Source organism: Triturus cristatus, chromosome 1_2 (genome assembly GCF_964204655.1).
Source record: "Triturus cristatus chromosome 1_2, aTriCri1.1, whole genome shotgun sequence".
NCBI lineage: Eukaryota > Metazoa > Chordata > Amphibia > Caudata > Salamandridae > Triturus > Triturus cristatus.
Window position 1 is genome coordinate 360,132,535 of NC_140580.1, and position 20,922 is coordinate 360,153,456.

Consider the following 20,922-nt stretch of genomic DNA (forward strand, 5'->3'; position numbering starts at 1 on the left):
AATTTAGGATTAGACACGTTAGCGACCTGGCAAGTGATACCACATAATCCTGATTTGATGGTTTGCCTTAAAGATGACAGAAACTCCTTCTCTTCCTCTCACATGGACTGAAAGTTATTCAGACAGAAGTAGACAACATACGGATAAAACCACTAATCTGGTGGTGCACCCAGAAAATATTTGTGTGAATCATCCAATTTTGTGTGTTCTCTTTATTTTTCTTCTGACATCCTTCATTTCTACTGATAAAAGCATATACAACCATAGCCAATGTGTTTCATTCTAAAACATGTACTTCTTCAGGGCTGTAATGTACAATAAAAACAACATATAAAACTATGACACCTCAACCAAGTGATAACATCAATATAACACTTTCTCAATAACCCACACACCCACATACTACTAGTGATGTAAAAGTAAAAACAAAAACAAAGAGCACATATAAAGCAAAACAAGGATCGATATAAGTACACACAACATCATCACTTTGGAAACATGAAAGCCTCTTATTTCATATCCATGTAATATACCCAATGATATCAGTACCACTCATCAGGAGAGATGTACAACCCTCATGTCATTAGAATTCCACATGGAAAATGTCAAGGCACCATTAACTGTTGCCCATTTCTCACACCCACATGGACCATATAAGTAAAAAATGCAGCAACATATTGAACACCCACATACCTTCATTCCAATATTTCCATAATGTTATGTTGTTGCCCATTTGGGTCCTCCACTTATACCGGGTCAGACATATCTCATATAGACACCTGATAAAAATTAATTCATAACAGGGACTACAATAAAATTTAAAAATCACATTGTGTCTACCAATTTTTACAGTCATACCGCCAGTTCAACTATATATGTAATAAATTCACCCAGACTCATGTGGACACTTGTTTCTGTGCATAATATATTCCCTCGATCAACTTACGTCATAGGAGGGTCGACGCCACGGGTGACCCTACATTTCTTGTGAGAATTAACAAATCCTATACTTGCAGCAGGTGACGATTAACGGGCCAAGCCACAAGTATCTCTATATTCCTTACAAAGATAAAATAGCCCTACTGGAAAAGTTTAGAAGAAGGCATCCGACTAATAGCCAATTGGCGTTATGACTGTAAAAATTCAGACACACAGTTCTCAGAGGGAAAGTGGCTTCAATAAGTTCAATCTAATCTTACTCTTGGTAGCTATCCCGAGTGACACAACCGTCCTCAGCAAAGTGCATGTAGATGTTTGTATGACCAAACTTTACAGCAGTATAATAAATCCCGAACCACCATTTTATAAGAAAAATACAGAAGCATAAAAATGCGTTATCGTTGTAAAGTTAGGAATATTACACCTACAGAAATTCATTGGAAAAGGTTTTTATTTGAAGTGAATGGATAACTATAAAAAATACACAATACTATCAGGCAACAATAAATGATGAAAAGTGTTGCATGAAATTCCAATGAAAAACAAAAAAAAAGAATAGTCAGAAATGTCACCATTGAAAAGTAATTGTCAAGATGCAACAATCAAAATTATAAACTATTGACAAATACTGCCTACCATATAATTTGAAAATCCAGATATTTGACAAAATAGTAAAACAACATCTAAGTGTTTGTTCTGCATAACAAGGACATTTGCACCACCCACCTCTGACAGTTGATTTTAGAGCACTGACAGTCACATTCTATGTGGGACTATTGACCAGTAGTCAATGTTACCTTTATAAATATAAACATTTCTGGACTAGTTTCGAGGCAGTATGAGATTTGAGTCAACAAGGGCATACACCTCTGTAAAGTCATCATGCTAATATGGATCTTCAGTCCAAAACTGTAGAACAGAATAAAGTTATTGTGGCTACAATTCTTTGTAGGACCACCAGCAATTATGTCATGCCGCCTTAGACTTAAAAATAGTTAACTGATTTGAATTTTACATTTTGGGTAAAACAGGTTTTCCTTTTACTAACCTAAATGAAGTCTTCTGGGCAAGTCTTCAAAGTCCCTATCTACCTAGGCAGAAAGTTGCAGGTACATCACAATGCAGAACAATGGCCGCACAAGTCTAGCTTACTGATAATGGATTCTATCTACACGTCAGAAGTCCACCACTTATGTTTACTGGCTGCCTCACACAGGTCAGTGGTATCCCTTGGATTGAGAGGACAAGAGCAAGACATTGCACTATACAGAGACGTGTGTAAGATAGGAATCAACCAAGTCGCCAACTGTTTGCCGTGCCTTCCTTTGGCACCACCTCATTATTTGTTGTACTTATAACCAGGTTCTTCTATATTTACTGGTTCTCCCTATATGCATCAATAAGAAAACAACTTGGCAGCCCTTGTGCAAATTCAAGCAGCCAGACAGGCTACCAAAGGCTTTCACAAGTCAATCAAACCTTCTAGGTTGTGAGAAGATGATCCCCCTACAGCTAAGCCTGGGCTTAGTTCGCGGAGTTTTGCTATGCGTAACTCTGCAAAGTTACAAAGAAACTCTGCAAAGTTCCGCATGTGGCAGAGAGTAGTGCGAACTGCTGTTCGTGCTGGTCTTCATGCCGCTCGGGTAGAAATTGTACCCGAGGAGCAGCTCGCGCTCACTAACTTAGCGTTCGCAAGCGTGAGCGGTGAAAAAACTCAGCTGCACTACACGAAGCGGAGTTTTTTGCCCTCCGCAAGCTGCGTGGAGTGCAGAAAATTCCGCGAACAGAGCGGAGTTCACCGCCCAGGCCTACCCACAACTTAATGGCTCTTCTGACTTTTGCTGGATGAGGCCTTTGTTTTTCAAATTGCCAGGAGAGGTCAGCGGTAGCCATTAGCACAAGCTAACTGGAATTACCTTAGTGCTAAACCCAGTTTCCTATAAAAAGCAGTGTTAGCCAATGCATCTGACATGTAACACTTAAAACCATATTAAATCTCAAATATACGGTGGCTTATGGCTTATCCTAAAACACATTACAAGACATTTCTAAAATGTTTCTTAAAGTGCTCATTTACATATCTCCTAATAAGGACCCAGGCTCAGTCTGCTGCAGACCATTCATTCAATTTATAAGATGGTTTTGATAAATCAATCACAAAAGGCCTGTTAGCACCAACATCCACTTTTTTCACAGGTTATTTTTAGAGCGCTAGAGTACACCAAAGTTTCATGGCACTATCGGAGATAACAAAACTACAAAAGCTGAAATAGTTCAGCAAGGAAGAGCCAGAGTAAATGTTTAGGCATAAGAAGCTTTAAGACTTATTTTAAAAATAAAGATTGTTAATGTTTTCTGAAACATCACGAGGGACGTAAGGAAGAGCAGTTCAAACCTGAGTTTATCTAATTGCTTAACTGCTACCACAGACAAAGCCCAGACTCTTTTGTTTATGTGAATCAAAACTGCCCAGCAAGTGCATAACATTGTGGTGTGTGAAAATGGAACGTAGAGATCAGGAACGGAGGAGCAGGGCCTTGGATGGCACGGTGTACAATGATTAGTGATTTAATAGGCAGCTAGTATAACTGAGGGAAAATATGATCCCTGTCTGAGAAGCCAGTAATCAGGCGATCTGCAGACTTCTGTGTAGGAGGTCCCATAAATTTGCACTAGTCCAGTTGAGTTTATATTGAGGTAAGTTCAATGGATTGTTTAGTCACCCTGATGGGCAGTCTCACCGTTATCTCCCTGAGCGTGCTTGCTGCCGCAACAGTTATATAACATTCGTACTTGATTAGAAAAACGCCACAATAAGTGTGGATATAAACACACCATCAGGGTGACTAAATTAATTAAACCTATTTCTTACTCAGTCCAGCTCTACCAACAGATTCTGAATTATATAGGGGTCAAACATGTCTCTGTTCAATACACTCCTTAGTATGGTCTAGCATATTTAGTGCAATAAGAGACTGAAACGTTGACAACAATTGCACTTTTTAAAATGTTGATGATCAATGAGGAAAGGATCTATTATTGTGAGATTTGCTCTAAGAACTCTCTCCCTTTCATACATTTGTTATACTGTTTTCATAAGTTATACCAATAACAATTGGAAAAGAGAAATGTATGATCCTTGCTGGTTGTTTACCATATGGATATTTATTCATTTTCATCATAAACTAAATCTTTGAAATTAATTTACTGATTTCATATCTGTACACCTATTGCTTCTTTTGTTGTTGTTGTTCTTTTCTTTTGTTTTGTTCCGGTCTACAAAATGTATCTTTATTAGCCTCTTATGGTTGATTCTATGTATCTCATTTGATTAGACAGACAAATGATTTAATGGTAACTGTAGGATAATTGATGTAAATGGTCCCCTTGTTTGAAATTTACCCCAGTTAGTCTGATAACCAAGCTCACAAGGGGTTATTAGGTTGGCCTTCTTTCTTCCTAGTCATGCTGTTTCAGGAAATTGCCTTACATTTGAACTCATGCTAACCAGATAGTGGAATTCTGTTGGCTTTAGAAAAAGCTGCAGTTGGGTTTCTGTTATTTATTTCTCATAAGTCACAGTATTGAATTAATTTGCAGGAGATATAGCTTCCCTAAACAAATAAAAGGTATATGGAAGGATAACAATGCATATCTACTTTCTGACAAAGATGGTAAAAAGAGCACTTTTGCAACGACAGCAAACCTGCAAAACTCACCTTTGTTGGCCCATCCTTGATGTTAGCATCTAGTACTGAATCCTCCCCAGTATGTGAAAAAGGCATTGAAAACGCAAAGCAAAACGTTTATTTCATTATACGTCTTGTTAAGCCTACTATAATATGAAGTAAAGAAAAGAAAATTTTAGAATAAATGAGTTTTAATTTCCTTACTGTGCACTTTGCATTTGAAATTTGATTTACATTAATTCACATTAGTGCATTAAACTCATTTTAAATATTAGTACATTTCTCAAAACATTGACAGACATAGCTATAAAAACATGAGCACTAATCCTATAAATCACAAATGCTCAATATATTTGTAAAGATTCCTAAAATGAAACATTAAACCAAGTAATGTAAAAATATGTAATGGGTAGCATACTTGGGAGTTATCAAGATAAATGTAGTGGTTCAGTGATTGCACCATACTTCATATCTGAAGCCCATGAGAGCCTGGTTATGTAAGAAGAAACATCAATAGGACCCGACAACATAAAAGGTCATTTGAAATAGCGGCGACTTCTCCGTCGAGGCGGAGGAGCATCGCCCTGCCTGCTGCGAGCGCAGCAGGTACACACAGAATAAGAAAATGGTCATTACCTTACCATTTTCTGTGTGCCGCTGACCACGCTAGCATAAGTGTGATGGTGGGAGCGGGGCAGACAGATTCCTGCGTATTGCAGGATGACTGCTTCAAGTGACCATACCATGTCAGACTGGCCGGCTTTCTACAACTGGTCAATGCGTCATGCTCACTTTAGAGCCTGCAAACCCAGTGCGATGGTGTGATGGTAGTGGTGAGGCAGACAGATTCCTGCGTATTGCAGGGTGACTGCTTCAAGTGTACATGACGAATTGGCCGGCTTTTTACAGCAGGTCAATCTTTCATGCGGACTTCAGAGCCTTCAAACCAAGTGCTGTAAAACAGCCGTTTTGTAGGCACAGGCCCCCAGCCAGGGGAGTAGCCAGAAAATGTAAATACCCATCCCCACTTTGAACCCAAGCTGTGATGGCACCAAGCAATCGAGGCATGTGAGCCAGAATCTCCATAGAAAAGCTCCCTTGTGTCTTCCATTCAGAAATTGATCCGGTCATCCTTTCACCCTTCCATCCACCCGCTGATGTCTACTATTTCACCTTTATATTTTCTCATCCATTCTTCCATTCATCCATCATTCAATCATTGGCCATCCATTCATAACAGACATCCATACTTGCATCATCTATTCACCCATCCATCTACACATCCATCATTTGACTTATTCATCAATTTGGCCTTTCATACATCAATTGATTTTTTTTGCCTATTCAGTCATTTCTCATGCATCCACTCATCCATCCTCCTTTCTGATCAGCCTTTCTTTCTTTATTTTAGCGATAATTATAAGCTTTTATCTGACAAGTCGCAGCTAAAAGAGTCACATAAAAAACCCTACCTCCGCTGTAGCTGGAAAAGTGGGGGCTTCACAATGCCCCTGCCACCAGCCTCAAAATGAGCGCTGGGTTACCCTGTTCCAACCAATCATGGAGCTATTAAGTAGCTCCAGGATTGGCTTGATTTGCAAGTAGGAAGTAAATGGCCTTTCTTTCCTGCTCGTCATCTTCAGGAAGGGCAACAGACCACATATTGGTGAGTTTTACGGGGCTGCGCACCTCACCGGTTTTAAAAGTTGCTAGCCGCCCCTGATTTGAAACTAATAACAGACTTAAAACCAAAATCAGAAGTCAATAAAATGTTCAAAGCAGCCATGCCCTGCAGGAAGATGTTATCTCATTAAGGAGTGGGGGCTCTCTTGAGTCATGGCAACCCACAGTGCTCTTAAAGCAGCCCACTAACCTGAAGCCCACCCGGAAAATTATACTGGCCAGACTAGCTCTAGTTGAAAACCTTGAAGCTCAGGTTCCTCCAGTTAGTAAAAATGGTTTATTGGAATAGGAAAGTGGTGCTTTGTAATGGCCCAAACATTTCTCATGTTAATATTTACTATATACCCCAAGAGCACGACAATGTCAGAAAGGTGATATATAGTTGTCACAAGATAATTTACAAGTGGTCATGATCAAAGGATGAAAATGGATAAATTCATGAAAATTCTGAAATATAAAAATGAGGAGTGTGCCTGCAAATGTGTTCCAGAACAGTGGTTTGCTAATACTGAAACTCAACACAAGATTTACTGAGACCCTACATTTTGGCCAAGTGAGTGTTACAAGCACTTAGAAACAACCTATGATCAAAATTCAAACCCAGTCATATATTCCAGGGGCCTCACACATAGCTGAGGTCTTTTCAGCTGAATATTACCAAAGCATTGAGCTGTGTGCCCATCACTTAAAGAACATTCTTGTTTTGTAGATAGTTGGTAATACATCTTTTACGTATGTTCATATTCAGTATGTGTGCCTTACAGATACCTGTATATTAAGGTGAGAATAGTGCCAAATTATTTTTATCAAAGCAAGGCACAACCTCACTTCTACCACTGTTGATAAGGAAAAGCCCCATGTGTCTCAATAAGAGATTGTCTAAGCTGTAATTAAATGGTTTATGTAAATAGATAACATTAAAAATTCATTTACCACTTTCAAATTGTAACAATTAGGACAAAATATATCAACGGACTTGTAGTCTCTTGCAGAAATAATTGTAAAGGAAAAAAAACAAGAAATTACACTTAATAGTCACAATGCTACTTATTCTTAAAGCTCCAAAATATTGTCTATCATGTTCATGTGTTCTGCAGGTTTATAAAACACATTTGAAATAATGCAATACATATGTTAGACATCATATAATAATAGAGTAACTTATTCATGGGTATGTCACTTTATGCATAGGTAAAAACTATGCAGTACTTTCGGGCTTTGACTCTATTCTTGTACTCAGTTCATATTGGATGATGTTTCAACACCACTTCAGTTCTCAAGTCTCTGGACGTTGTAACACCTGAGGAGCTTTGAGCAATGGGTATTTACTGAACACATGTGTAAAATTATCCTATCATGCTATGAAGTCTAATATATGTATTGCATGGTTTCTAGCCCAGAGGAAGTCTGTTAAAAGACGAAACACGTGTTGGCTAGGGGCAGAGAAATCATTAAATAAACAAATGTTAACACTAATCAAGGCTTGGACTATTGTTTTTTGGCACTTGAGTGGTTTTTATTGCAAGTTTGGAAGACTTCCTGTTGTGGATTGTTTGATGGCCATTCCACCCCTCTGGGAGAACTGGATAATTTCTTGAAGACTGCAATACAGATTGACACATAAATTAAAAGAGATGTGCGCCTGCAGATAAGTTTCCTAGCCATCACAATTCTATGATTGTTTTTAAAATAATGGTCTGTATAATGAGACTTAAATGTTTGTCAAGTATCAGTTTCAGTTTTACAACTAATTTTGGGGGGGGGGGGGGGGGAAATCATCAGGATTACACTACGACAGCAGAAAGAAATTGCATTTTTTATGTAGGACTCCGGATGTAAATATGTGGGTAAGGCCGAAGTAGGATCACTCTTTTTTTGTAGAACTTGCATGATTGAAACTGCATCCTGAGCGATGAAGTCTGGCTCATGAATTCAATTCAGCATGCAGATGTTGCGTCCTCGCCAATGGTCTAAGACTTTTGTAGAGCTTAAGTAGTATTCAGTCCTTTTTTTTTCTTTTCAGAGTGAAAGAATTGAAAAAGGACAAGGAACTTGAAGACATACAGCAGCATCCCTTAGCAATGTGACATTGCTCGAAAAGACTGTTTTCATTTTCTGTTTTTAGCAGAGACATGCAACTACAACAAAAACAAAAAACAAAAAATCTGCAGTTTTCAGAAGATCATCTGCAGGATTTTAACAGTAATCCTTTTGGTCATTGCATTTGCACTTTCATGGACTACTTTAATTTGTTCAGCAAGACATCTTGGAACTCAAATCTTCTGTTGAATGGAATGGGCACAGGGAAAGATGGTGCCTGGAGGATTTCATGAGCGGCTTCTTTCTTCCTGAAAAATAGCAGTCTATTTGAATTAGGGCTGGATTCAAACACCATGTGGATCTGTACAAATATACCAAAAATACCAAGAAAAAAGTAGGGATAACCAAGCGATGCAAGAATGCCAGTCCTGCAGCTGCCAACCTGTTCCAAGAAGCAGTGCCATTGGGATTCCACAAGAGTGAGGAGAGGTGGTGGGCTCTGATAATCTATGTACTTTATTGGGGAGGGGGAGAGATATAAGAGGGATCAATGTAGTATTTGTTTTTTTATTTGCATCACTGTTCTTTCATTCATTACCTCTTCTCTGCCGTTTTAATGCAACGTTTTAAAGAGTCAAACTGGTGTTTTTTTAAACAATTCTTCATGAAATACAATGCTCAATTCGTCAGGCGTTGAAACAGTAGTTGCATGGGAAGAGTAGAGACATAGCAACTTTTTTAATAGTGTCATATTTTTTTTTCTAGGTACTAAACAAATGTGTCGAATATCATATAAAATTTTGCTCATATCATGCACTTTAATTTCTTTAAATGTGTATTTATTATTTATGTTCACATCTAAAAAAATTATTTTCATAAATACTGTTCAAACTTTTTTATTATGAAAGTTATGTATGTTGGTCCCAGCATTAGCTGAACTCAGTGAGCTACTAAAACAGAAGGAAGCATGCTTTGCTGCCTGTACAGTCATTTTTGATTGGTTGAGTCTATGCCTATTTCCTGAGTCAACCAATTCAAATGGATGATGCATGCTTGCTGGTGTTACAGTAGATAACTGGTCGAGCCCACTGTGTAACAAATATGGCGTTTCTCAGTGTGTGATTAAACAAGTCTTAATACAAATCTAATGTAGTGGATTTTAAAATGCAAGGCAAAATCGCATGCCTTCAACCTCATGTAAAGTCCAATAAGAATTGTATTACCACATTCTGGCAAGGCCATATTTTACTTTTTAAATAGTTTGTCTGACTCAAACAATACTAGTTTTAATGTCCACATATGTGTGTCTGTGTAGGTAATCTCTGATGAACGTGCAGTAAGAGTTATAACCATTTAATGACGATTGCCCAGTCACAGAGGCTAACTTCCCAATATTGTTTTATATTCCACCTAAGGATGGTGTGGTGCTGATTACTAGCTGATGGGTTCCCTGGTTTGGCTTCCTCCTTGAAATGAGAGGTTTCTGTAAATATAAAGAGTGGACAAGGAAAACGCGAAACAGTATTTTAAAGATGGTATATTGATTGACAACTAAATATTTTATTCACACAAGGGTCAATAACTAGGCGAGCTAGAATTAATATTTGTATAGTTTTGTCTGAATGAGCCAGAGAAGTATGGATGTATTGTTTGTAAATAATGTATATATTAAAAAATAAAAGAGATATGTGCATGAATTCAAGAAAAAAGAACTGAAAAAAGCAGAGCATTAGTGGCTACGGTCTATAAAAAACAAAAGTTTATTTCACTATAAGAGTACTTTATTTTAAATGTTCTTTAGAAGAACATTTTGCTAAAGCATGACTAAACTGCGAAAAACGAGCTACTGTATTTAGACTAGGAAAAAAAGCAGAGTAACATTACTAAAAAGAATATGTTTACATTTAATTTTTGGCTACCAGAAGTTTTTTTTTTCAATTTTATTTAACATTTTATTTTTTTGCCAATGGTGCCAAGTAATGTGAATGCTATAATGCTTAAGAAAATTAAGTTACATTTGCAAAGCAGATAATCATAGGAAAGAGAATATATAGCGTAAACACCATACATTCAGTCCAATAAATTACACGTAGAATGAGACTAGAACAGAAAAAGAAGGAAAGTAGGAAAGCAGAAAATATGTTTTGCATTTTCGAATCTACTTACTGGAAGTCAGAAAATGTTATGAAAATTGCACACATAAAAAGAAGTGTGAATTAAACCGTTCTTGTAGGGGTGCCATGGTATATTGATATTTCTGCATACAAATGAGCCAAAGAAAAGTATTCCTTTTTTATTTTAATAGAAACTTATTTTAAGTGGCGCACTTAATCTTTATAGAGTAATTACTTTCCAGATGCTGGTATCAACTGAAATTATGAGGTTGAATTATGCACCTATATGAACAGATAACTATTGTTTGGATGAGTTCTCCTGAAAATGTCACGCACTAGTTTAAGAACAGATGGAGTTTATTCATATTTTATACACATGATTGATGCTAAGCCCAGAGTATGCTAATGCAGGAGATATATGTAAACTAATCTCCTCCTGCTATGTATAGGTAAACACAACATTCACTTTAAACACTGAGCTCGGTACTCTTGTTGCCTTTTCTGTATTTATACCTGTTTTTATTTCCTTTGGTCACACATGTACAGTTTAGAAGTAAGCCCTGAAGTCTTTTCTTACTGTTTATCTTCAGATCTCGCACAATGCCAGTATTACAGACTGTACATTTGAAAACTGATTGCATAATGATCTTTTAGATGGGACATTGAATGTTCCGAAACAGAATGTATTTTAATATTAACTTACAGAGAAGGGGAAAAAGAAACATATCAAATTCCTTTTTTTGGGATAAGTGAACATTGCTCTGTATTATGAACACTGCAAGAACTTATGAAATTTTGTTAGCTTGAAAATGTAAATGTTTTTTCCATTTTTCATGATCAATGTATCTACTTTGTTTCGCTAACAAGAGTAATGAACTCAGTTGTGTCCACTGTATATTTGTACTAACAGAGTTTTTTGTTGTGCATTATGTTGACATATTATCAGGTTCACTAATGTGCTGAGCCACTTCACGTTGCTTTACCGTTTCGCATTCCTTTTTCTGTGAAGCTAGCATATTTCAGGATCTACAGTGCTACCAGAGTAGTACACCAGTATATCACTGCCCATTGGTGAGTTGCAGTCTGCGCTCCCACTGAACTTGAGCTGTACCGATAGATCTTTCTGCAAATGTGGATCTTGCTTATGAATGTAAGATACTTAAACACCGCTTTATTTTTTGGAAAAACATAAAATTTACTTCCCAAGTGCCAGGAGCCGGTCTAGCATCAAAGTGAACAGCTGACATTATTCTGTCTCTTTAAATGTCCAATTCCTTCATATGTGAGTTCATTGGAAATAGTCTATGCTGTGTGAAAGAAATAGAGGATATAACGTGGAACCCCTACTTGGTTGCACGATAAAGGCGGTTCCACACAGAAGTCAGTGCCCAAATGGGGAGGGGTCCCCAAGTCTTGCATGTAAAACTAGTGTAGATGTCTCTTTTTTTGTAAGTTTTATTTTTGTAATTGTGCATGACAAGCATCACTGAATCAATGGATCTGTCAAAGAGCTCAGCTGCTGGAACCATGCAAAATGTTTTGAATTGCCCTTAACATATGGAAAATGTTTTCTGAATGCTTTATATTCTTTCTGCTGTAAATTAAAAACAAAGAAAACGTCTCCATATTAGGTGTCATTTTTTTGAAGTGTTATATTTTGTAAGTTTTACTTAAAAACCTAATCATTTTACATCTATCATGAATAAAAGACTCTGGATTAAGAAATTTTAGGAATATAAACATGTTATATAGATATTTTTCCAAGTAGTGTATTCACAAGAAGCTTAGAGTGCAAAAATCAAGGGTGTGAACATCTGCCGTTATGATGCAGAAGAAAATGGAACATAGTGGGTAAAATGGAAATTTTCATGTGAACAAAATCAAGAGACTTGTGTTCTAGTGGACAAAAGACATATGTTTGCATAGTAATGAGAATATACTAACATGACGTAAATGTTATATCATGTAGGCTATCAGCAGTAAATTGACGGGAGAGATGTATGTTTGCATAAACATGAAAATATGCCAAAATATGCAAAATTATTCAAGCAATCATTTTATAAGGCAATAAATAATGTATATGTTTTGATCAACTGTTACTTTGATCGAAATATAGCACATGGCAAAATTAGGATTCCCTACAGTTATGAACGTAATAATGTGATAATTTCATCACTAACCTTTGTAATATCAGATTGCCTGATAGACTGCTAACCTACCTCTTGGAAAAATGGACATTCATCAGCAACATAGACCATGCACAAAAACACTTGTAATAGGACCTACTAGTAATGTGATACCCACTGATTAATGTGGTTGTAACCCTTATCACATAAACGTGGAAATGTTCCAGGGAAACTGTCAGTAAACACATTAGGCAATAGTTGCAGGCCTTATATCTAAGAAGTCATTTATAAATTGTGTGTTATATTATGAAATAAAATCTCTCTTTTTTTATGTGAAAGGGAGTACAAACATAACAGATGGTTAATGATCTTACGTGGTGAGTCATAATAGGGGTATTGGTGCCTGTATCAGACCAGTTTAACATCTGGCATGACATAAATCCACCGTTACTATTTTTGTTACTAGTACTATACGTAAACCACATATCGTGCACTATAATCAAAAAAAGAAAACACTTAGGGGCCTATTAGGTTGGCGGTACATCACCGCCCACCGCAATGTTAAAAATGCAGGATGCGCCTGCCAGTGTGGCTGCGCATCTTAATTCGTATGGCGGGACCCCCGCAACAATGGCGGGCAGTCCCGTTTCCCGGTATGGTGGCGGGCATCATCGTAATAGGCCCCTTAGTCTGTCATGAGACTGCCTGTAAACCACATTTCTTTGATAGAAAGGTTCATTTGGCTGTCCGCTGCCAACCAACAATGCCTATGTACTTGCCCTATCTTAAATGTACAATTCATCAGTTTAGAAAATATTCATCCATTTTTCCAGGAAACTCTCCCAATAAGCTCTGCAGCAAGTATGTAGCCCGATAGAGTTCTATGAGAAAAAAGGGCCTGTTCAGCACAAAAGGTGACTTCATGTGCAAGGCAGGGTTACCCTGAATCTCTTTCTTATTTACAGGACACAGTCACTTGTTCTGATCTTCGCCCCTCGTATATATCTCTGCCCTGTGTGAACCTGTATAGGGTTGATGTTTTATTCTACTCTATGAAACTCGAAAAGTGTTCGGTTTCTTCTATTCTAGGCCTGCTAGAAAGGTATCAATACTGCCATTTCCTGAGAATCTTGAAAAAAAAATGTTTGCTGTCTCTCTGGCTTTTTCTTGGAAAGGAGGCTTTGATCTCAACTGAAGATCTAGTATCTATCTGACACATTTACCAATAATGTGAATCCTACAGATTCAGTTTGTAGGGTTAAAAAATGTATTGTTCATTTGGGAGACATTTTCAGCTGATTAAACATTTTCCTTACATGACTTAAACACAATTAAGGGAAATAACACTTATGGTTTTGAGATACCTCTTTACCCTGCATGGTATATTAACCCAGATATTCATCTATATAGTGGATGGCAACTATTGCAAATGTCCCTTAAATTACCCCCTTTTCGCTGTAATGACTTTAGAGAAACATATGTTCCCTGTTATTGAGATAACCAATTTTTTCTACAACTTTACCTTTTAAATAGCTGCATCCTTTATCAGAACCCTAATTTAAGCTGTTGCTTATTCAATGGTTTGTAAAATACAATGCCTTTTTGGATATTCTGAAACTCCTTTATTGATAATATCAGTAGTTCAGGAAACTCGTCATACCATTTAATTCATGCCCCAGCCCTGTACAACTTTGTAGTTATTTGTCATTAAACTGAAACAAACATGACTTTTGAATATTATCTAGGTAGGCATACTCTTCAGATACAGACAATTTACACCTATCATTTTTAAGGGAGACTGATTTTAAATCAATATATTGTAATACGTATTAAACTACTTGAATTTGATACATTATTTTCATGTTTGGCAACTTCATAGATCCCGAAAACATTTTCAGCACTCTTAGTGTCATCTTCATGGCTGTCCTACCTTGAAGGTGGGGCATCACCAAGCCATGCAAGCCTCATTGATAGAATATAGACCTGGTTGACCATGCGCTGCCGTAGGGGGGTGCTACCTGGATCCCCTAGAAAGCACTTCTTGAAATTGACAAGATAGATTTATTATCTTGGTTACTAGCACCAACCAGAACACGCATCATGTACTATCCCCAATAAACAAGAGAATGCCTTCAGTCTCCCAATATTCTGCCTGATATTTCTGTGATGGAAGCCTTCAGTTAGTTGTCAACTGCCAACAAAGAACACCTTGGAGTTGGAGAACTTAAAGGTGCTGTTCAAAAATTTAGAATGCATGACTTCATTAGTCTGGGACATTTTTCTAGCATATTGTGCAGGATGCAGGGCTCCAGTGAAAAGCCAGAGCATTAGAAATAATGAATCTGTGTTGCATAGGAAGGTTACACTGAACCCCTATCAATTTCCTAGGTTTCTCGCTGGAAGAATGTGATAACAAAGATGTGTTCCTTCATAGCTTAACTGCAGTCTGCTCTCCATAACGTCACTGAAGATATTCAAAATGTTACTTGTAGGCAGAGATTCTGTGTCCCAGTAAACACGCTGCCATTTCATCCATGCATTTTTTCAGTGTGAGCCCAGCTTCTGATAAATGCTATAACTATAAGACATCCTGCCAACATACAGCTTTCAGCATCTTCATGAGTGAGCATAAGGTGTACACATTTGTTTACTAATGATCTTCCAACAAGTTCATGCACCTCCTTCTCAACCATAGACCAATCATAGGTTGATTTTTTTGGTGGCATGTGGAAGGTGTCATAAATGCCAAGTTCTCAGTAGCCAAAATTTCCAGGATTAGGACTGACATCTTCTAGCGAAAGGAGAGTGAAACCTTGCGTTATGTCTGGCTTCATCCCTCAGTCTCCTGACAGACATATCCCCTTCTCTGACAATTGCCTTCCATCTGCCCTCAATGATTACACAAATCTGTGCCTTGTTTTTCTATGTTAGTTTCTTTCACAGTACTTTATGACCCCTTATGTCAACTTCTGCACAGGAACAAGAAATATGTAGGCTGAAAATGTGTGAGGAAAAGAGGCAACAAGGAGGAAATTAGGCGATAACCTTGAGAATCTTCAACCCCAATATGCTTTTATCTCATCAGATCGAGCAGTCTGGTGTGCTAATAGGGTAGAAGGAAGCAAGATGGGCAAGAAGGGAACACATGAGAATAGACAACAGCGAGAGAGGCAAATAAATAGCAGAAGAGGTAAATAAGGAGCAAACAAAGATACATTTAGAAGTAATTTGACAATGTGTGAAACCCAAGCCATTCGGTGAGTTAAACATGCTGTAGACTGCTAGAGATATACCTGGGAACACTGAGAAAGCACTGGGAAGCTGTATACTATGGGAAATGGCATTTACAATGCGGGCTTAACCATACTTGCAGTTTCAATGCTAGTGGAACAACGCTAGCCTTAACCACGCATATGCCTTAACCACTCAACACTCTAGCTTGCCTAAACAGCTTTCCAAATAAAGCATCACTGCTTTTGCACTTATGAGGGCCTAAACTTTAGTTTAGAAATATGTGATACCCCGCAAACAATTCATCACTTGTTATCCCACAAGCATCGTGTTTCTTGTAGTTGCATGTACTTCAAACAGACAGCCTTTTCTGTTTTTATTTTTTGCCATTGTAGTGTTCCTGATTTACAGTTCCACACTTATCCATTTAAGTAAATTGCACTTCATGGGGTCTTCAGAACATTATTGTTTTTAATGTTTTCAAGCCAACTTGCTTGCAGCTACACTTAAGTGGTCAGGATTTAATTTAGAGCCCATCGCAAAAACTGGGCACAATACCGTGGCACAAATATTATTTGCTCAAGGGTATAAGGTGTGTTTTTGCTAATACATTTCAATGCTAAACTACAAGCTTGAAACCCCAGTGAGTGCAGTTTGTGAATAGCTTTAAATCGGCGATAGCACTATAACAGGTGTAAGTCTGATTTGCACATGTTTTTGTTCGACAACCAGTGCCTCAATTGCACCGTTTGTACCAGAGGTACCCATTGGTTCACGTGCCCACCTTGCCATGGGAATGTCTTCCTGGTACTCTCTCGCATGGATCCTACAAATTCTAAGCAAATTTGCAAAGAAAGAAAAGGAGGTGACACTTAGGGGTCGATTCCGATCCTGTTTTTTTTTCCCGTACGACTCGTATCCGTATATTTTTACGTACGAATCGTACAAGTCCTGTACAAACGGCAAAGCACGATTCGTACGTGAAAAATACATACGAATCGCCTTGGGAAAAGATTACGAGACGTCCCCGGACAGTTTTACATACAAATCGTAAAACTGAAGTCCGAGCGCGCAAGTACGATCCGTACCGCCCGTCCGAAAACACAAGCGCATGGAAAAGGCTCCGTACGGAGCGAACTTTGTACGAGCCCTACCCCGAGTACACTTGTGCCCGGGGTACGAGTCGTACGGCCCCCCCCAGCCTCCCACCCCTCCCACGTACGTCCGCACTGTACCCCCAGCCCCCGTATGTAAGGCGCGTACCCCCGACCCCCCGTATGTACGGCGCATACCCCCAACCCCCGTATGTATGGCGCCGTACATACGGGGGGTTGGGGGTACACGCCTTACATATGGGAGCTGGGGGTACGGTGCGGATGTATGCGGGAGGGGTGGGAGGCTTGGGGGGGGCGTACGACTGGGGGGGTATGCACCGTACATACGGGGGTGGGGTGTACATGCCATACATACGGGGGTGGGGGGTACGGTCCGTACATATGCAATGTTGGGGTACGCACCGTACATAATGACACGTACGATGTGGGTGATGGCGTGTACCTCGCGTAGCGGGCCCCCTTTTCTTCGTGCATCGCAGCGTACTTAGCTTTTCCGGCGCTCTTTGGCTCCCGTAAAAATATAGCCGTGCGGAGTGCTGTAGGTACGAATCGTACTTGCTGCTCCGTAAAACGCTGCCTGACTCTGTTCGGACGTCGCGTACGCGCTGTCCAGGATCGGAATTGTATGTATTTTTTAGCCGTACGGTGTTTTTTACGATTCGTACGGAAATGGTATTTCTGTACGAATCGTACTTGCTGGTTTGTACGGTGGAATTCCCGGGTACGAGTCGTACGGAGAAAACGCTCCATACTACCATTTGTACCCGGGTTTTACAGGATCGGAATCGGCACCTTAATGTTCAAATGTTGGCCTACCATTGGGAAAGATGGTGGGAAGTACCTCATTCTTCATTCTATCCCAGATATCATAGTCCTTACAGTTTCCATCAGCTTCATTAAACATCTTTCATTTTTATGTTAGGCCTTGAGACTTGTTTAGCTATCTCACAAGCCTCATGCTTTCCAAACTAATCATAACAATTCTTAATTAAAAAACATACATTCGTGCCTAATAGTGCAATGGATCGACACACGTTAGCCATTGGCTTTCTTTACTGTGAATGATATAGTTTTGCTTGTGCACATCCATCTAAAATGCAGTGCAATTAACAACGAACCCAAATACCTCAATGACAGAATCAACTTCCACGTACCCAAAAGAAACTTCCGGTCGGCCAACCTCGCACTGGCCGAAACCCTGGGCATCCACAGAGCCAGAGCAGGCAGAAGATCCTTCTCTCACATTGCAGCCAAGACCTGGAACAAGCTACCGGCAGACATCAGACGTGCCCCCTCCCTGAACACCATCAGGAAGACCCTCAAGACCTAGCTTTTCAGCTAAACAGTTCTGCTGACCCCCCCCCCAGCACATTGAGACCCTCACGGGTGAGTAGCGTGCTTACAATTCCCCTGATTGATTGATTAACTGACAGGGCTGGTGGGCTAATGTTTTTTGTGAGATTAAGTCTATCCAGAATTTCCTTTATTACCATATTGATCTTTAGAGAATGAGCTCCATGTGAACACTTTTCTCAAGCTATAAACTTTATACCCAAGTTCACATGGACATATGGGTTGTGCTCTTATGATTGTAAATTTACCAGATAATACTGCATCTCCTCATCTGTATTAGCATGCTCTTCTCCTGCCCTCGGTGACTTGGGTCATGACTGGTTGTCCCCGAATACACAGGAGTAAGTAAAAAACCCATGCAACATCAGGATGGTAGTGAGATTCAAGTATTCAAGTGATATTAGGGGGTAACACAAGAAATAGGCATAGGCTGGGTTGGTGCGTTTTTCCTTTAAAGCAACATTTTCTTGTCGTAGTAAACAGGTATACAAAAGTAGCACTGGTGAAGACTGCATGTAGTGTACGGAGTGCCAGCATATACTCCTCTGTAATCCATGGTTGCGGTATGTCAGGGTGATTGATAGGGGGGAGAAGAACATAGTCCAAGGGATGCAACCAGCAATAAGAGAATGGTCTACATAATCATCCACAGTTCTCTATAGTAAAGTGAGATTGTTTCTTTTTAGATGGGGTTCTCTGTGATGAAAGAGGCATTTTCTGCATCCAAGGTTTATCTGTATTAAAAGTATGTCTGACTCTGTTTCATTTAATTCAGTTTAATTGAGCCAAGGACCTTACTTGGATTGTCTACATATTCCGGGGAGATTGGCTAAAAATAGCTGTAGCTGAAAAATATTGCTTTTGCTTTTGCAAGAGGGTAGAAAGGCACCCCTGCTATAACCCATTTTGAATTGAAGTTCATTAGGCCCTTCAACATTAATGAACACCCAATTATCAGAGTGCAGTAATAGTATAATAATCAATAGCCCTGGGGGAAGAGTCCAACATCTAAGTTTAAATCAAAGGCTGCAAGGGTCCGCAGCATCAATGGTTTCCTGGAAAGCACAGAACAAGGATACAAAACTCTTTTAGCATCCAACAATCTCCAGTCAGCCTTGCACAACACAAAGCAGTGGTCAATAGGTATTTGAGCTTTTTGAAAAGCCTGTCTACTCAATTGAGATAAAAAAAATTCCATAGATCCATCTTTAAAACTCAGTAATGCAAATTTAGCAAATATCCCCAAAGCTGTGTCCATCAGAGTTGAATCGGAAACAAGCAGGATTTTTCTCGGAGCACAAAGAGTTTTGGAGGAGGCTGTGAGGAGTATGTCAAATGTCACGGATAGTCGTTGCTGTGGTGCGAAGAGCAGGTTGTGCATCACCGATGGGCGTCGGTGTCATGCAAGAGTTGATTGGTTCATGGATGGTTGTAGCTATAACTTAGCATTGGCGGTTGTTGCGGTTTGTTGTTGCTGTATCGCGAAGAGCAGTTCTCGCATTGCCGCTTGTCACCGAATGTCATTTTTGACGCAAAGAGCAGGTGTCCACGGATCTTCACATTGCCAGTCATCACAGATGGCAGAGTCTTGCTGTGAACGGGCCAGCTCGCGGTAGCAAGGAGCCCAGACTTAAGGATTTTCACCTTTACTGTGAGGAGTAGCTTCCACTGATGCCAGCCAAGGTTTCAGGACATGGGGGCACCTCTTTGAATTCAGGACTCCCTTCAGCATAGGCCAGCAGGAGGGCTCAAGCAGGTCCAGTTGCCGGTCCAGACTGGTTCAGTTGCATTAGGTCACCTGGGCAGTTTCAGGGAGGTCTTGCACGTCCAAACTTCCATCTGTTATCAAGGCAGTCCCTCAAGCAGCAGAGCAATCTACTGGCAGCAGGGCAGTCCTTCTTCAGAATCTTTGACAGGTTCAGGAGTGTTCTGATGAGTGATTCTGGAGGTCCAATATTTCTACATGGCATCAGCCTTTGTGTAGGGAGACTCCCTGTCCAACCCTCACATCTGGGTCTTGAAAGTTCTTCCCCTGGAGCAGGGCTTCAATAAAAGGCAGGGCAGAACTGGTGACAGATTTGTTTGCGTGTACTGTAGGCAAAGCCAAATGAAGCACAAGTGAGGAGAGAGACACCTCCTCCTAAGTCATCCTCTCATGTTGGCCCATCCTTTCCACATCTGAGCCACCTTTGTTGTTCTGTGTGGAAGAAATACACGAACCCCAACAGTAGAGCCATTCACAGTCATGGGACCCAGGACACCGGCAGAAGATCCAGTTGGTTGGGACAGGAAAATGCCAATTTTCTAAAAGTGACATTTTCAGAATTCTAACTTAAAATTCGACTTAACCATTAAAGAGGATTTAAAATTATAAATCATTGTAAACTGCCTCTCTCGGCTTGCTGATAGTCTACATTTACCTCATATTAAATGAAATATGGTAACTCAGTGTTAGTCAATGGGAGAGGTAGGCCTTGCAACAGTGAAAAAGTAATGGCAGCTTAAAACTGCACTACAGGCGGCAGTGGCAGGCCTTAAACATGTTTTAAAAGGCTCATTGATTGCTGCCGCCCACTAGTAGCATTTAATTTACAAGCCCTGGGACACATAGTACCATATACTAGGGACTTAC

General features: G+C 39.5%; 1 protein-coding gene across 2 annotated transcripts in view; it reads left to right on the forward strand.

Annotated features, from left to right (window-relative positions):
- CAMTA1 (calmodulin binding transcription activator 1) overlaps positions 1–12,086 on the forward strand; it is a 3,052,768-nt gene extending 3,040,682 nt beyond the window's left edge. For both annotated transcript variants that reach the window (XM_085604480.1, XM_085604488.1), the window contains one exon: positions 8,335–12,086. In XM_085604480.1, the coding sequence (XP_085460606.1) occupies positions 8,335–8,398 (64 nt within the window). In that variant the 3' untranslated portion in view covers positions 8,399–12,086. The remainder of the gene's footprint in view (positions 1–8,334) is intronic.
- The last annotated feature ends 8,836 nt before the right edge of the window (positions 12,087–20,922 follow it).